The 15,731-nt window shown below is 38.1% G+C and overlaps 1 protein-coding gene across 2 annotated transcripts in view; it reads right to left on the bottom strand.

The window, feature by feature from the left end:
• Positions 1 to 1,091: 1,091 nt before the first annotated feature.
• Positions 1,092 to 15,731, bottom strand: part of FAM3C (FAM3 metabolism regulating signaling molecule C) — a 48,277-nt gene continuing 33,637 nt past the window's right edge. Inside the window, exons 3-10 of one of the 2 annotated variants that reach the window (XM_042468757.1) lie at positions 14,791 to 14,895; positions 13,559 to 13,588; positions 11,552 to 11,675; positions 8,357 to 8,415; positions 7,794 to 7,844; positions 6,069 to 6,153; positions 4,218 to 4,344; positions 1,092 to 1,947 (exon numbers count right to left, since the gene is read on the bottom strand). In XM_042468757.1, the coding sequence (XP_042324691.1) occupies positions 1,858 to 1,947; positions 4,218 to 4,344; positions 6,069 to 6,153; positions 7,794 to 7,844; positions 8,357 to 8,415; positions 11,552 to 11,675; positions 13,559 to 13,588; positions 14,791 to 14,895 (671 nt within the window). In that variant the 3' untranslated portion in view covers positions 1,092 to 1,857. Of the gene's footprint in view, positions 1,948 to 4,217; positions 4,345 to 6,068; positions 6,154 to 7,793; positions 7,845 to 8,356; positions 8,416 to 11,551; positions 11,676 to 13,558; positions 13,589 to 14,790; positions 14,899 to 15,731 lie in introns of both variants that reach the window. The other variant, XM_042468756.1, reaches the window with a different exon arrangement.

Genomic DNA, 15,731 nt, shown 5'->3' on the forward strand with positions numbered 1-15,731 from the left:
AGGCTCCCTCGGCAGAACAAAGCTAGGGGTCCTGTACTCCTCCAGGTGTTGCTAGACTTCAATTTCCACCACTCCAAGCTTGGATAAGTGTTAGGGATGATGGGTCCCTCAGTTCAAGATGTGGAGGACTGCATGTTTTGTCATCCCTGTTCTTAATCTGGATCACAGCCACCAGGACCAGTGTTAGCACTTGACCTCTACTAAACCCTGGCAGGAGTGACTGCTGACTTCAACCCTTGGTCACCAACCCAGCAGCTAGCTCTGCAAGTCACCTGCAGTTTTCATCATCTATGGTGGCCCCGACATAATCTCACTATGGGACACTGCAAGTACTGTAATTGCAATGGCAGATGGCTCACATTTCCACAATACAGATCTCAGCATTGTCACTGGGTAAACCTGACAACGTGGCCCAGCCGTTCTCCTCCCCTCCCAAAACCTTACATCAGACCTACTGGCCACAAAATGGCATGCATGGTATTTCCACAGTGCTGGCATCAATGGAATGCACATGATTCTGTATTGTAGATGACAGTGCAGGATGGGGAGATTAAATTTGTGTGTGGGTGAATTTGTACCATGAAGAGATTTAATGCTTTATATGAAAACAGAAGACACAATGAAAAATGCTTTCACTTGCACTGCTTTAAAAAGAAATTCTATAGTTATGATTCTATAATCCTATAGTTAGTAGCCTCATTATACAGGCTACTTTATTAGCAACATTTCCACCCTTTAAAAAAGCAAAACAATGTGGAGCTTCCGAGAATTTCCCCACTCAGTCAGTTCAAAACTGCCAAGATTGAATGATGCATGCCAAGTTGATTTCTATTAGTAAACAGCCAACTTTTAAATAAGCTATTACTTCCAGGAAAGCACACTAATGGCCAATGCAGGCTCTGCTCCCTGACTTCAATACTACTAAACCACCTTAAGTGGTTGATGGGTTACAGAACTTAAAAAATGTCTAGTTGAACATATATGCACACAAGAAGCAATCACATTATCCTGCTCTATTAACAGTCTGCATGGCTAACCAGAGGCAAGGGGTACAGAGAATCTAGCAACAGCAACAAACACAGTGTTATACATTTTGTTTTAAGGAAAAGGATTTAATTGTGCTTCTTTATAACAGGCCTACATTTTTGTATCAAACATTCATCCTTTATCTATTTCAAAACTGGAAGGGGATCACAGAATGCTGCTTTCAAACAGACAGAGCATAAAAATAATTGTCGTCAATTCTGGAGTGTTAAAATTTACAAATTCCACTAAAGATAAGGACTTACAGTGATGTTGTAATTTTTTGAGGAAAAAAGAAAAGTGTCTGAAGATCAGCTCTGCTATTCACTGGGTATATTAACTTGCCTGTGATGGTAGTTATAAAAGACATTTACCATAAAATAACCTGAACACTGTGTTTCAGAAGTATGTAAAGAAGGGCAGATGTGGGTGGAGAGGGGGGAATAAGGAAAAGGACAAAGGTGCTTAGAAATTATCATATTTTGTTCCTTTGGGATCTATTTACAAAAAAGGGGATCTCTGTTTTAGCAATAAATAAGCCAGATTTTTTTTAAATCAATGCCCATGCACATTCTAAGGTGGAAACATGCCTGAAAAATATTTACACAGGGGACAATCCAGCAGGACATGTTCCTGCTCACACTCCATTGAAATGAACTGGTGCAACTCATCACACTCTTGCACAGCTCCCTTTCATTTTTATGGGCTGTGCAAGAGTCCATCCTAGATGGAACATGGCCACCCATGGTATTCTCTCTTCAGAACTATCTACCAGAAAGTGCATTTCCCCCCTCCATTGTTCTCGGCATTGTACATGTCCATTTGAATACTCCTTCAGTCGAGCTTCTGTGGGATGCAACCCTCCATCTCCACAACTTCTGGCCAGCCTTCATATTTGTTTGTGTCTTTGTTGTTTCTAATATGCTACAAAGCAGAAAACAATGTGAACAGTTATGAGACAGTTATAGCAATGATATTTGCAGATAAGACTAAAAATTTACTTAGACCCTCAAAGGTTATTCTTTAAAAAGTAATTTGTTGTACAATTCTCTAGCCTTTGCTTTTAAAGATGCAAGGCTTTTTTTTGTAAAGAATTAAAAAAAAACCTTTAAAACAACTTTCAGTTTTCAAATAAACACTGAACATTTAAACATATAAACATCAGCATGAAAACAATGCAAGCACAATCAAATGAAGGCATTACTGAACCCCATCTTCCAGGGTGCAGATGGGCAAGTAACATGTCCAGAGGTCAATTTTCCATCCCTGGAACCCTTAGTCTGTACAGACTGCTACAACTGAACAAACAAAACAAAACAGTTGGAAGTAGTCAGCAGTCTGTTTCAGTTTTTTTTTTAAATTGGTACTTCTAGTACTTTCTGATGTTCAACACATTACTACAATTCTTTGTCTTCAAATTACACTCTTAAAAGCCATTTCATGATACCACGGGGATGCTTTGATTGTGAATTTCTGCATGGCAGAGGGTTGGACTGGATGGCCCTTCCAACTCTATGATTCTAAGATGAATGATATCAATAACTATCAACTGACATGTACATCTTCTGTCTTCCTCCTGGTGTAAGCCATCATAGCATCCAAAGTTGTATTGGTGTAAAAACCAGGGTAAAACACAGACTGAAATAAATCTAGATAAACTCTTTCATTCAAGAAAAACCTGGAGCTGAAAAGCCACCATAAGAACAGAATATTTGAGAAAGTTCCCCTATGTTGTCAAACTAGGAGAAGGCTCATTCAATAAACAATCTCATCATAACCTCTTTCAAACATGTAGGAACCAGAGATTCCCACAATGACAGACTTCTGCAAAGGTCTGAGACACTAACAAGCTTCACCTTGATCATTTCTACTACCTATACCATGTCTCATGTTCTTGACAATGGAAATAAATTAGGTTTCCCTATTTCCATATCATCATCATCCATACTCCAGTGGGGATTAGAGATTTTCAAAGCATGTCCAGATGAGACCTTTGTTTTTTTATAGCAGCTATAAAGACCTGAGCCCCAACCTACAGGCATTAAAGTCCACAAAACAGCCAGAGTGTGGGATACTAATATAACCATCAAGATTAACTGACATTTCATGCATGGTGAAATTAAAATTTAAACTAAAAACATTTTGAAGTCTATGATAATAAAGTCATTCAGGGTAATTTTCTGAACCTGTTGAACAATCTGGCTATGCTCCATTGAAGAAAAACAGCGCACCAAACAAAATTCCAGTGCCTGTCATACTAGTTTATCACACTAGCGAGATCCTGCGGGAAAACGGGAGTGAAATGCTATTTAAAGCAAAGAAAACTTGGAAATGCCTGAGGTTTATTTGAAATAACATTAAAGTGGAGAAAAACGGCAGCTTTTTACCTTTGGAACATCCCGAAAATAGAAAGCTGCCACTTTTCTGTGCTTTAACTGCAGTTTAACTTTACATGATTTCATTTTAGAAGCAATTCAGTGTGATAAGCTCCCCAAATTTGCAAGTTTTGTTTAAATTTGAATTGCACTTAACTCCTGTTTTCCTGCAGAATCTAGCTAGTGTGATAAACTTCATAGAGAGGGTTCAACTTCCCTCACACAGTGAGCAATGAAAAAGCATCATTGGTACTTACCTGTAATACATTCATTTCCAGCAGAAAAGATCTGAATATCCTCTGGAATGGGTTGCTCTTCTCATTTGCTCCTTTGTCCTTCCTAAGAGGAGCAAATAGATGGAGCAACCCATTCCAGAAGATGTTCTGACCTCTGCTGCTGAGAAACCAAAGAGCTTGTATAGCTTGGATTATGTTCTAAAGGACAGGTAGACTTCATACAGCAAAATGAATGCTGAGATGGCAAAATGGGACTACAAAATGTGGAGAAAGAAGGTGGGGAGATGCCATTTGTTAATGCTTCATTATGCTAGTATCCCCTTGTAGATAGAAAGCCAACACAGCAAAGAAAGGGGTGTTAGAACTTTTCATCTTGGTGTCCTATTTTTCAATGTAGAGAAAAGTGGATGCCACATAATATTTTTACTGTGAGCAATTTGATCTGGTATGTCCTACCCACATTCTCAAATGATAGAGATCATTCTGCCATCTTAAAATTCAGCCATTTTATTTCCATTTCATCCTGCTGCACTTGTAGACCAGGTTAAGTCAGCCACCTCTAAACATCAACTTCAGTACTAACCTGTTCAAATGGGCTTTTAGTCTTGATCCCTTTCCCACCACAGAAAACCCAATTGTCTCTGAAGCCAAGGTTTGTGATGGAGGAGCTGCCCAATTCAGATACTAGTTTCCGTGCTTCTTCATTAAGCCTTGAAAGAAATTTAAAGAAGTTAACATGAAACTATAATTGCTTGATTTAACTGATCAAAATAATAATTCTGCTTCATTTCATATTTCATTACCCCAAAGGTTCACCTATTTGATGCCTATTCCTTAGAAGAACTTCTACACTTTTGAAAAAAAATGGCATTTGCTTCTATTAATAAAGTTATCCTTGCCTCTACCCTTGCTTCCAGACACCTACCCCATTTTTTAAGCTCTTCAAATCAGGCTGTGCTTTAATGCAATAAGGACAATTTCATCAAAGTTGCCAGGCAGTTTCCTAGTATTTTAGGGAATTATACATCCTGAAAAATTTGTCTAAAAATTAATTATTTACTTAACTGATATCCTGCCTCTCTTCCAATATGTGACCTATAGTTTATAGCAGAAGATATGTTACTATAACATACAGCGGAAACTGGACTAGGACCCTGTGGTGAGCATTTAGGATGCTGTTGTCTCAATCTGGATCAGTGCTTCTACCTCCCACGACTGCTACTGGCATTGAAAGGAAAGAAAGCTTTCCTTACAATGCAAATAGCAGATGAGAGGGCAATCTGCACTGCAACAAACAAACCAGGCAGCATCCTGAACTGTAATGGAGAACACACACTTTCACAATGAAACCAAGAGTCTGTTTTACACTATCCATACGCTTTCCTCTACAATGGGAAGCAGATTTTGAGTTCCAAACATTAATCCTTATCCATGTGACTAAATTCACCTGCCTACACAACCTCAAGTTCTCTTGGGTATTATAGTTCAGGTGTACTACAGTTAATAAAACCTTATGCAAAGTCTTTGTATGACTGCCCGGCTCAATATTTTTCCCCATCCTATGTCTAGCTGTAATTTTTTTTAGCAGCATTAGCATTGGGATCATGGTGAATGAGGGCTGGAGAAACACAGATTTTCAATGTCAGGTTGCAGCAGGATGTCTAAAATAAAAAGTGTAATGAAGCCAAAAGGTGGACAAAGCTGCAAAGCAAAGTATATTGTATATTCATTGTATATGTTGTATTTGTAAATAAATAAATAAATAAATAAGGGTGGAAAAACAGGAATTTATTCTAACTTTACCTACTGTAACTGTATGTGCTAGCCCACAACTGGCAGTCCCTCCAGAATCCCTTACTGAGCAAGAATGGAAAGCAAAAGGAGGAGAACTGATAAGTATGACTTACCAGCTTCCCCTGGTATGTTTTATTAAAGAACATAGATCTATAACTTTGGCCACCAAAATCAAAATCATAAGAAAGATGGAGACTGGTGAAAGAAAAAAAATCCATTGATATATTTTGAAAGAAGCTTTCAAGTGGTTTCTAGAAGGTTGAAAATGTTTTTGTTTAATTATGTAAGGCTCACTTGACCTAGCTGTTTCATTTTACATGCACATATTCTTAGTTTTGGATAAAAGGTTTGCTGAAATTTATTGAACTGCACTTCTTTTTTGTGGTATAGGAACCTATCCCTATTTCTTTAATGTTATTTTTGCCCCTGTTATGTAAGTAATGTCCAGGAACACATCTCTTTTGTTAACTGAGTCATACCTGTACTTATTTATTTGTGGTTTTTGATTGCTTCTGTCAATTAAAATGAACAAAACTATCTAGACGGCAGTAGTTCTGCAATACATTTGCAAGAGTAATATTCATATACAAGAATGAATCCAGCAGCTATACGAAATAAACTTTGTTTCCTACAGACTTACTTAGTGGCACCATCATCATAGGTTGCCATTAGTACAATAGTTCCATCTTCAATTTTCTTCAGGAAGTCAATAAATGGGGCGACATCTAAAGCAAACAGAGGTCTGCATTACTGGAGCACAACACAGTGAGACACAGAACCATCATCATGTATAGATATACAGTGGAGCCTTGTTATACGCTGGGGTTTGGTTCCAAGATCCTCCGTGTATAACAAAATCCATGTATGCTCAAGTCCCATTAACTATAATGACATAGCAAAATGGTGTCCCTTATAAAAAATGGAAAATCAAGGTAAAATTGGTTTGATTGTCTACTTTGAGTTTATGTCTTATATATGTTTCTGTTTATGTTCATATATGTCTCTGTTTAAATGTGTTCATTTTTAAAATAAATAATAATAATAAAAAAGGTAAATTTATACTTTTTTGGAACATTTTCAAACCGTGTATGCTTGAATCCGTGTATAAAAAATCTGTGTATATGAAGGGCCGACTGTAGTTGTGTTAATCTGTTTCAGCATAAAGAAACATTAAGGGCCTGTACAGACAGGCCAAAATAAAGCTGTTTCAGGTCACTTTGAAGTTATGCTGTTTAAATGACACACACATTTTAAGAGGCCACAAGCTGCACTCCAGTTCTTAGGACTGGAGTGTGGCTTTGGCATGGCTTTCAGACTCATCAGACGCATGCATCATTTAAACAGCATACCACCAAAATGACCCAAAGCAGCTTTATTTTGGCTTGTCTGTTTGGGCCCAAAGAAACCCTTTAGTACCTTTGAGACTAATTCTTTTTCTCAGTCTCAGAGACTGCTACAGGATTCATTTATGTCTCTTTATAATCCCACATAATACTCTTAGCAAGGTGAATATTATAATAAATATCTTTTAATAAATAAATAAATGAATGAATGAACAGTTTATAACAACAATTTGTTTGGACTGGGTGCCAAAGGTATTTATTTTCAAAAAGTATCCTAAAAATATTCCACTGTTAAATTTCAGTTATCAAATATTCCCAAGATTATTTCTGAAAGGAATGTTCAATAAATTTTCTATCTATGTTATGCGATAGTTATACTGATATTTGATGGCTTAAAATGTTATTTGAGTTGTAATATGCAAAGAACTTATATTTAGTATTGGTAACCAAGTCACAGTAGTAAGCCCTTAGTGTTTTCAAACAGAAAGACCACATCTATTACAAAATTCCTGGGTATTGGGAACATATTCTGTGTGTGTACTAAGTGATGGAGCTGCTATGTATTTTCACTGACAGTTGTCTGCCAAGTTTGCACTCATAACAAACACAAGTTTTTACACTGCAGAAGCATCATTATTAATCAGGATGAAGCATTTAACAACATAAAAGAATACATTATAAAATAATATACTTCTTAGCTGCCTTTCAAAACTTGGTTTCCCCAAAATGGCTTACAGTAGAAAACAATATTCAGTATCAAATTATAAAACCACCTCTAATTTAGATAATTTTAAAATTTTCCAATGAAAATTAAGTTTAACAAGATGCAATACAATTACATACATTTTAAAAGCAGAAACATACAGTGAAATCTTTTCTGCCAGAAGTACTTGATATCTGACAGCTCATAAAGATTTCATGTTTGAAGCCTGCAAACAATCTAGAGATGTCCATAAGTCTAAACCAGTAAACTTTTGAGGCTGAAAGGATTCATGTTCAGAATTCAAAATTTCAGTACTTACCTCCACCCCACATATCAAAGTACTTTGTGTCCACAGTTTCACCAGTTTTGCCTAAAAAAAAGGATAAATGCATGATATGCACTGTAATGAGATGTAAATATTCAGGGGCTTCAGGTAACAATTAAGCATCTTTAGGATAACAGCCTTAAGGATTTAGGATTACAGCCTTAAACCACTTAAACATTCCCAAACAAGCAATTTAAACACAGCACATTCAAGACTCCCAACAGTGGAGGTGGGACGCTTCCTGACTGTTCACAGGTGAAAAAACAGAACAAAATAGAAAAAGAGGGATGGAAGTAGGATGGAATGAAGCATCTTGAAAGAACATCAAACAAGCCTAGTCCAGATTGCAACAATTTCTGGCAGATTTCACTTGCCATATTCGGGAATTCAGAATTTATACTGATTTGGCACTTTCTAGCTAGACGAAGGTCTTTCAAATACAAACTGACTCTACAAATTATTCTCCTCATCAATATCCAGGTTTTATTGCTGTACTCCTGGACAAAACTGATCTACATTTAGTTGACAGAATTCATTTAATTAAGGAAGTCACTTACCATTTACCAAAGCTATATTGATGCCTCTCCCAACGTTGTTTTTAACTCCGCTCATCAACCTGAAACAAAACAACAGGCGCAGAAAATTATGCCATTATTTCTTCTCCACTCCATTTTCCCCCCCGATAGGAAGCCAAGGCAAGGGCAGTATTTTTGCCAAAAACATTCTAGAGAAAATTTGGCCAGCTCCTCCTTAGCCACTCTGATTTGGCAAAACTGAAATGTGCAGAGCTAACGTAAGTGACAGGACGTGCCAACTCTCTCCATCATTGTCACTTTTAATTGCCACTTGGCAAACATGCAAAAACAGCTCAACAAATTAAGCAAATTGATTCTGATGTACAGAGCTCCACAGAGAATCCTTAAGGACAAGTTAATCAATAGCCAGTAAGACTTCTCTAGTTGCTGTCAATGGGCCTGAATGCTACTGTTAGTCCCAACCAAAGTAGAATCCCGTTGAATAAATTGGGATTAATCTACATGTTGACTATAACTAGATCCTTAACTGTAACAGCCCTTGTACAAAATCCCTTGTATTGGAATGTGGGCAGGCTTGAATCTCTTAGAGGAGGCACCTGACCCTGAAAAAATTCTTCTGCTAAGAAAGAAAGAAAATTATCAGCAGCTCTTTGGCAAATAACAAAAACAACAAGCTTTCCATGGAAAATAGCCAAGGTGGACATGAACAACCTCTCCCACCCTATTTGAAATTTGACCGGTAAATTATCTTCAGAGGAGGCTATGACGTCCTGTAATTTTCAACCAATTCCAATAAACAAGGAAGTACCATAGGTGTCTCTTGATCAAATTATAGTCAATGGAAGGAAGCACAAATCAACCCAAGATGAATTAATCCATAATAAAATCAAAGGCCATTTTTAAAGCAAGCCAAATCAGGGTTCAAAGTGAATCTTGGTGGTGAGTGCACAACCTTACCAAACACAGTTTGGACCTAACATGGAGAATAATGTCAATTGCATACTGCCATAATGCTTCAGTAGAAGGGCAATATGAATCAGGTTACTGTTGTTTTGAAAACAGATGTTCCTTATCAGTTCTCTTATGGCTAATGTAATGTTGAGGATTTGCCACAAGGAGGTAGCACCACATCACTTTTAGATTTCTTGTTCAGATATTGGTCAGCACAAGAAGACAAAACAGTTCCTTTAACTCAGATTTAACAAATAACATTCCATTCAGAGTACTCTCACAAAAGGCTTCTGAATGTGGTTAACATTTTATCTCAAGATAACTATGATGAGTGGAATAGCAGGAATAGCAAGGACGTGGATGAGAGACAGGATGGACACACTGCATGCCTTGGTTTCTTGCAGAGTGTGTGTGTGTGTGTGTGTATTACACTTACAATTTTGACACTTGGCAACCAAAGCAGAGAACATTTGCCTTGTGATGTCATATCATTATATGTAACACAAAAAATGTAAGCAAAAATGTTTTCTTAGCTCTGACAAGCACCTTAGCTGGCTACATTCTAAAAGTGTGACAAGACAAATACAAAACAACCCCCCGCCAACAAAATCTAAAGCAAAACAAAAATGCTTCAGTGCAAAAAACAACAACAAACCCACTGAATTGCTCCCGCTTCCCATGAGTACAAAAAGCACTGGATTCCACTCAGTGCAACAGACGTGAGTCATATAGGGAACAGAGCAAAAGCAGGTGGGTGGACTCCAGACTACAGGTAGTAGACACTTATTTGAATCCTCCCCATACATTATATTTCTGAGTCTGGGGTGAGGGGGACACAAGGTAGAAAACTTTAAGCCAGACCTGGCCCTAGAAGCAGAGGAAGGCATCTCTCTGCACTGGTGGAATGCATTGGTGTGGTGTCAGGATGACAGTGATGGTACCACAGACATTCTTCTTGATCCTCCCACCTCAGTCAACCCAACACACCGCAAGCTATCCTGCTGTCCTCAGATGTAGTGGAGAACTCTCTGTCTTTGTCTATGTTCAAGTAAGATTCAATGCTAGTCCAATCAGTTTCTGTATAATAAATGAAGGAAGTGGGGGAGATTCCATCTTGTCTTATGGCTCAGGTAACTAAACATATTGTGATGAGCCCAGTTCTATCCCAGCCCTTTCCCTACTGGCTGTAAGGAGGTTGGGGGTTGTTTTCTTTGCCTGACATTGGGGACATACAGAGATCAGATCTTCCTTCAAAGTATAGGGACCAAAGTAATAGTACATTAATATGAATACGTATGGTACTCAGATACACCAAATCCAATGGTGTATTTCAGTATCCATCACCAATATAATCAGTACTCTTTCCCACCCCCCTAAAACTTGATCTAGAATATTTCCCAATTTCTAGAGCAGATTCTCCAAGTACATATTGCTCTGAAGGAGGAAAGGGCAAATCACCGATTGCAAAAGAAGCAGCAGGGTCCAGTTGAAGTTCACCACTGGATCTTGGCCTTTATATTTAATGAAACTCTAAAAAATGGCCAATAATAGATTCTTGACTGGATGCAGAATATCCAGTAGCTAAGCTTTGTTAATGGGCTACTTCAACTGGAAGAAGTGGAACAAGGAGAAGCAGTTGTTTTAAACAATTCCTCCTTTCTCACAGTAGCTCCCTGAAAAATTGCTCCTGAGGATTTCAGGACCTTCCAAACCAGTGTAGGAGTTGACACCGGAGTTGCTACCCAGCTTGTTGGGGGCAATTAGATTACACTTTGTAAATCGGTTAGTACATTGGTAAGCAGTATAGAAATGTACTTGCTATTGCTGTGGGGAAAACTGATGAAAACTACTTCTATCATTTTTCTCAAGTGGAAAATTACACTGAATCTCAGTACCTTCCATGAGTGGGAGGAATCCATGTTTGCAGAGAAAACATATTGGTTTCAAATCTTAAAGTTTCTTGGAAACTGAGGTAATGCTAGCCAATTTACAAAGTCCTAACATTTATCCATATGTAATAAGAGTGAAGCAACAACAACAACAACAAAAAAACCCAGTAAATATGAGTCCTATTTTGAACATAACATGTTGTTTGGTAATATATTATTTATAATTAGCCTGCTGCAGAGCTCTAGCAACAAGAACAATGACTAGCTCTGGAAGAGTGTAGCTTCTGTTTTTGTGTTAAATGACATGCAAGATATGTTTTCTATTCAAGACTGAATGAAAAATTGCCCAAGAGAAAAGAAATCAGCTCATACATACACATTATCTTCTACACAAATTTTAGGTCCCACTACGTTGGCAGCTCCACTTGCCATTTTGAAAGCAAAATGATTCTCTGGACAAGCTTTTGAAGTTCCACATTTATATCTTGGCGGCTTTGTAGCTTTGGAAAAAGAAAACAAGTCATTTACAGTAAAAATATGATGCTTCCTTTATTTTACAAAAGATTTTAAGGAAAAACATAGGCATTGATCAGATTGTACATTTACCCTACAAGTAAGTAATAACATTATATAGCTATTTTTATTACATTTGATATGTAAGTTGCCTCTTTTAATAAATTTATCAGAAAAAAATCCTCTGAAGAAGTGTTCTAAAAGGCCAATAAATACATAATCAGGACTTACTGAAGGAAAGTTAACCAACAGTACAAAATTTGCCTTTTCTCTCCTCCTTCCCTATTTAGGTTTTCTTTTTGTGTCATGATCTTTTTAATGACAACCCTGAGGCCAGGACTCTCTTGATTGCTGTGGTCAATCAATACCTATAAACTAATTTTCTATTGGAATTCAATTGCTTTCCTTCCTTCTTTCATACCTTATCAATCTGAGCATTTGGCACTGCCTCAGGGCCCTGTCTCCAGGACCTATTCAAGATTCAAGGTTATTAAAAAGAAAAAATGTTGTTTTTTAAAAAGAAAATCCACCAAGCTTCAAACAAACTACAAAAACTTGTTCTAAACAGGAAGGAAATGATAGCTTGAGTCTTTACTGCCCAGATTAATTTAAAAAGGTGGGACTAGAGGATCAGTGATACCCCAGGTCCACTATCCTTTTTGCTGTTGTATGCCTTCAAATAATTCCAATTTATGGTGATCCCTATTACAGGGTTCACTGGGGCTCTGAGTGTGTGACTCACTCAAGGTCACCCAATGGGCCAAATAGAGAACTGAACCCCTTCTGAACAAAAGAATATCTGATTCAAATAAAAAAATAAAGAATTAAAAAATTAAAGTTTAAATATTACATATCCCAGTCTGAACTGAGAGGCTGGATCGTCTTTATCAAAGAAGCAAGAGGGGGGGAAAAGCAGGTCCTTGTAAATCCCCATCTCTGTCTCTTGACAGTTCTGATGAAGGACTCCCATGTTTTTCTTACTATTCGTTTAGAGGGTTTTCAGCAAATATCTGCACTCTGAGGGTCACACACCTAGCTTAGCCAAAAAGAGTTTCCACTTACCATATATACTTGTCTATAAATCTAAAAAATTTATGTCCAAAAAGTGCCCCCAAAATTCTTTCAATGATGGAGAACCTTTTAGAGACCGACTGCCCAAACTGCAACCCAAGACCCACTCATTTATTGCAAAGTGCCGCGTCCCTTTGAATTTCTAGTGACAAACTCTAGTGAACTCTGTGTTGGGATGATGGTGCATGTGCCCACAGAGAGGGCTCTGAGTGCCACCTCTGGCACACGTGCCATAGGTTCACCACCACCGTTCTAGGACAACTTATTTATGGATCAGTATGATAATATGATAGCAGCTCTTTCAGATTTCCCCATGCAGTTTCTTTCTGCCCTAAGCCAAGCAGATAAGAGTCCTTGGTGATAGATTTATTGCTGTTTGTTTAACAGTCCCTCTCCCACCTCTGCACTTCAGGAGTGCAGGCTGAAACTTGAAGCCTCGTACTGATTGCTGCTTCCCTCTTGCTGCTTGTATACACACACTGAAGAAGCCTCCAAGTTTTACTCTCGACCTATCCATGGGTCATGTCAAAATCCATAATTTTGGCCCCAAAACTTGCTCTCAACGTATACATGAGACTGACTTATAGTCGAGTATATACGGTAGCTCATACAGTCTTGAACTGCCCACATGAGACAATTCATCAGTGGACTAGTCTTTCTGGGAAAAGAGTATGTGTGTGTCGAAGGGAATAAATCCTTGGTGGGCAGGACATAGCTGAGGGCCTTTGGCTGCTTACTCCTGGTTTAAGAAAATACTAAATACATACAAGACAAGTAAAACCTGTCACATGTTACTTACAACGTACAGGTAGGTCTAGCGGTGATCTTGCTGAAAGACATAATCATTATTCTTTAATTAGGTTCTGCGTATAATTATAAAATATCAACCTCTAATTTACAGAAGGCTTGAAAATTACGACTTCTTTCTGAAATTACATGATATTTGCATCTAACACCAGGAAAACAAGAGATAAAGTGCTGCACGGGATAAGTGTCCATAAAGTATTATTATACTGTTTCCAAGTGTGATTTTGTTATTGGGCTACTTGCTTATGAGTCATTTCAGTTGCTGGTGCCATTAAATTAACGGTAGCTTGATCAGGCAACTCTTATGGGAGTTCCTTTCATTCGACTCTAGTTGGGTTCAACTGGTTCAGTTGTAACTAACAAAAGGATTGAAGCCTACAGGTCTTACTCAGTACAGTCAGCCCTCTCACAGATTCTTTATCCACACACTGAAGCATCTATAGCTTGAAAATGTTGAAAAAAATATAAAAATTCCAAAAAGCAAAGCCTGGTTTTGTCATTTTATATAAACGACACCATTTTACTTCCACTGTATTTAATGAAACTTGAGCATCCACAAATTTGTTATCAATGGGGGTGTTCTGGAACCAAGCCCCAGTGGATAGCAAGGGCCCACTGTAAAACTAAGCCAGTGATTCCCAACATGGGTGGTGAAGAAAAAGGAGACAGTACTTCAGTCAAAGTATTGGACCACAACAAAGACAAGGAGACAGTTGTTCATTGGCTGCTCTCAGGGTAATCAGATTTAAAGGGAATAGCATATAAGCAGCTTGTTGAGCAGCCTCTTGCTTGCAACAGCCTTTGCTGGCAAATGGACACAGATGAGCAGCTTCTCAATCACTGCTCACCCAGCTGTTCAGCTGCTGCTCCCAAGGTGACCAGGGAGAAAGGGAGAAGTGACTGAGACTGGTTGTTCTGAATATACAGTATATGCATGTGGTATTTGTGTTAGGGATATTACCCAAGAGGAAAGGAGTAGTAGCCCAAAAAGGTTAGGGAGCCAATGAACTAAAGAATGATAAAAAGATTTTAACTCTATGACATCACTACATGGATACAAATCATTGACTCTGATAGGCTCCTAAAGAACAGATATTACATGTGTAGATCACTCAGTATGCAGTCATAAACCTGACTAAATTCCACAGAATTATGTTTGGATGTGTACAGTGCCACCCAGGTAAGCAACATAATTCTGAATGAAAATGTGTGAGGAAAACTTACCAAACAGGCTTCCAAGGTTGGCATCCATTTTTATTTCAAATACTTGAGAGATGACATAAAACGTCAGCAAGAACACAGCAACCGCTACCACCAATTTTGCAGCTCCTACTCCGGAATACAGAAAAAACAGACAAGTCTCTCACCAATTGTTGAAATTTCAAAATACAGTAGTCCCTCCGGATTGGCTGATTTTCTGTTCGCAGTCTTGAACAATCGTGGACAGAAAGCCAGGAGGGACAAAATTATGTGCGTGGGGGGCTGCACACAGGAGCACACCACCATTATTTTCAATGGGGGCTTGAATATTTGTGGTTTTTCAATGGGGGGAACAGATCTCCCACAAATCGGGAGGGACAACTGTAGATAAATATTTTCTAAACTATTAGAATAAGACTATCATAGTGGGTAGAGACTGAAGTCCAGGCATTATAAATCATGTTGATTATGTTTTAATGTTCAAAAACGTAAATCAGAAAGTGAAGTGCTCTTTTCTCCAAACCAAACTTGATGTAGAGAGCATTATTTGGGGCAACCATGTGAGAGAGGCATTTTTGTTACCTATGTTGTTTACCTCCAATCTACATGTGTGTGCACACACTGGAGATTTTCATTTGGCGGGGAGCTATAAACGGAAAGCACAATGGCTGGGTCCTGAGCCTGTAAAGCTCCTCTTCTCTATTCTCACAGATACACCTGGCCTGGAATTGAAAGCCACTTTGGGAACAGGTAATTGGAGAGGAAGGAACTGAGAGAGACAGCAGGGAAGAAAAAAAGCCACAGCAGTTCATCTCATCTGGTTGTCTAGTTTTAATTCTGAAAATAAACATCCCACAGCTTCTCAATAAAGGATCCTTTCAGCGGATGAAAATTAATAAGTAAACTAGCAAAAATGATAATTAAGACATTCTTTACAAATAATTCATGACGGATACAAAAAGTGG

This window comes from Sceloporus undulatus, chromosome 5 (genome assembly GCF_019175285.1).
Source record: "Sceloporus undulatus isolate JIND9_A2432 ecotype Alabama chromosome 5, SceUnd_v1.1, whole genome shotgun sequence".
In the NCBI taxonomy this organism is placed as follows: Eukaryota; Metazoa; Chordata; class Lepidosauria; order Squamata; family Phrynosomatidae; genus Sceloporus; species Sceloporus undulatus.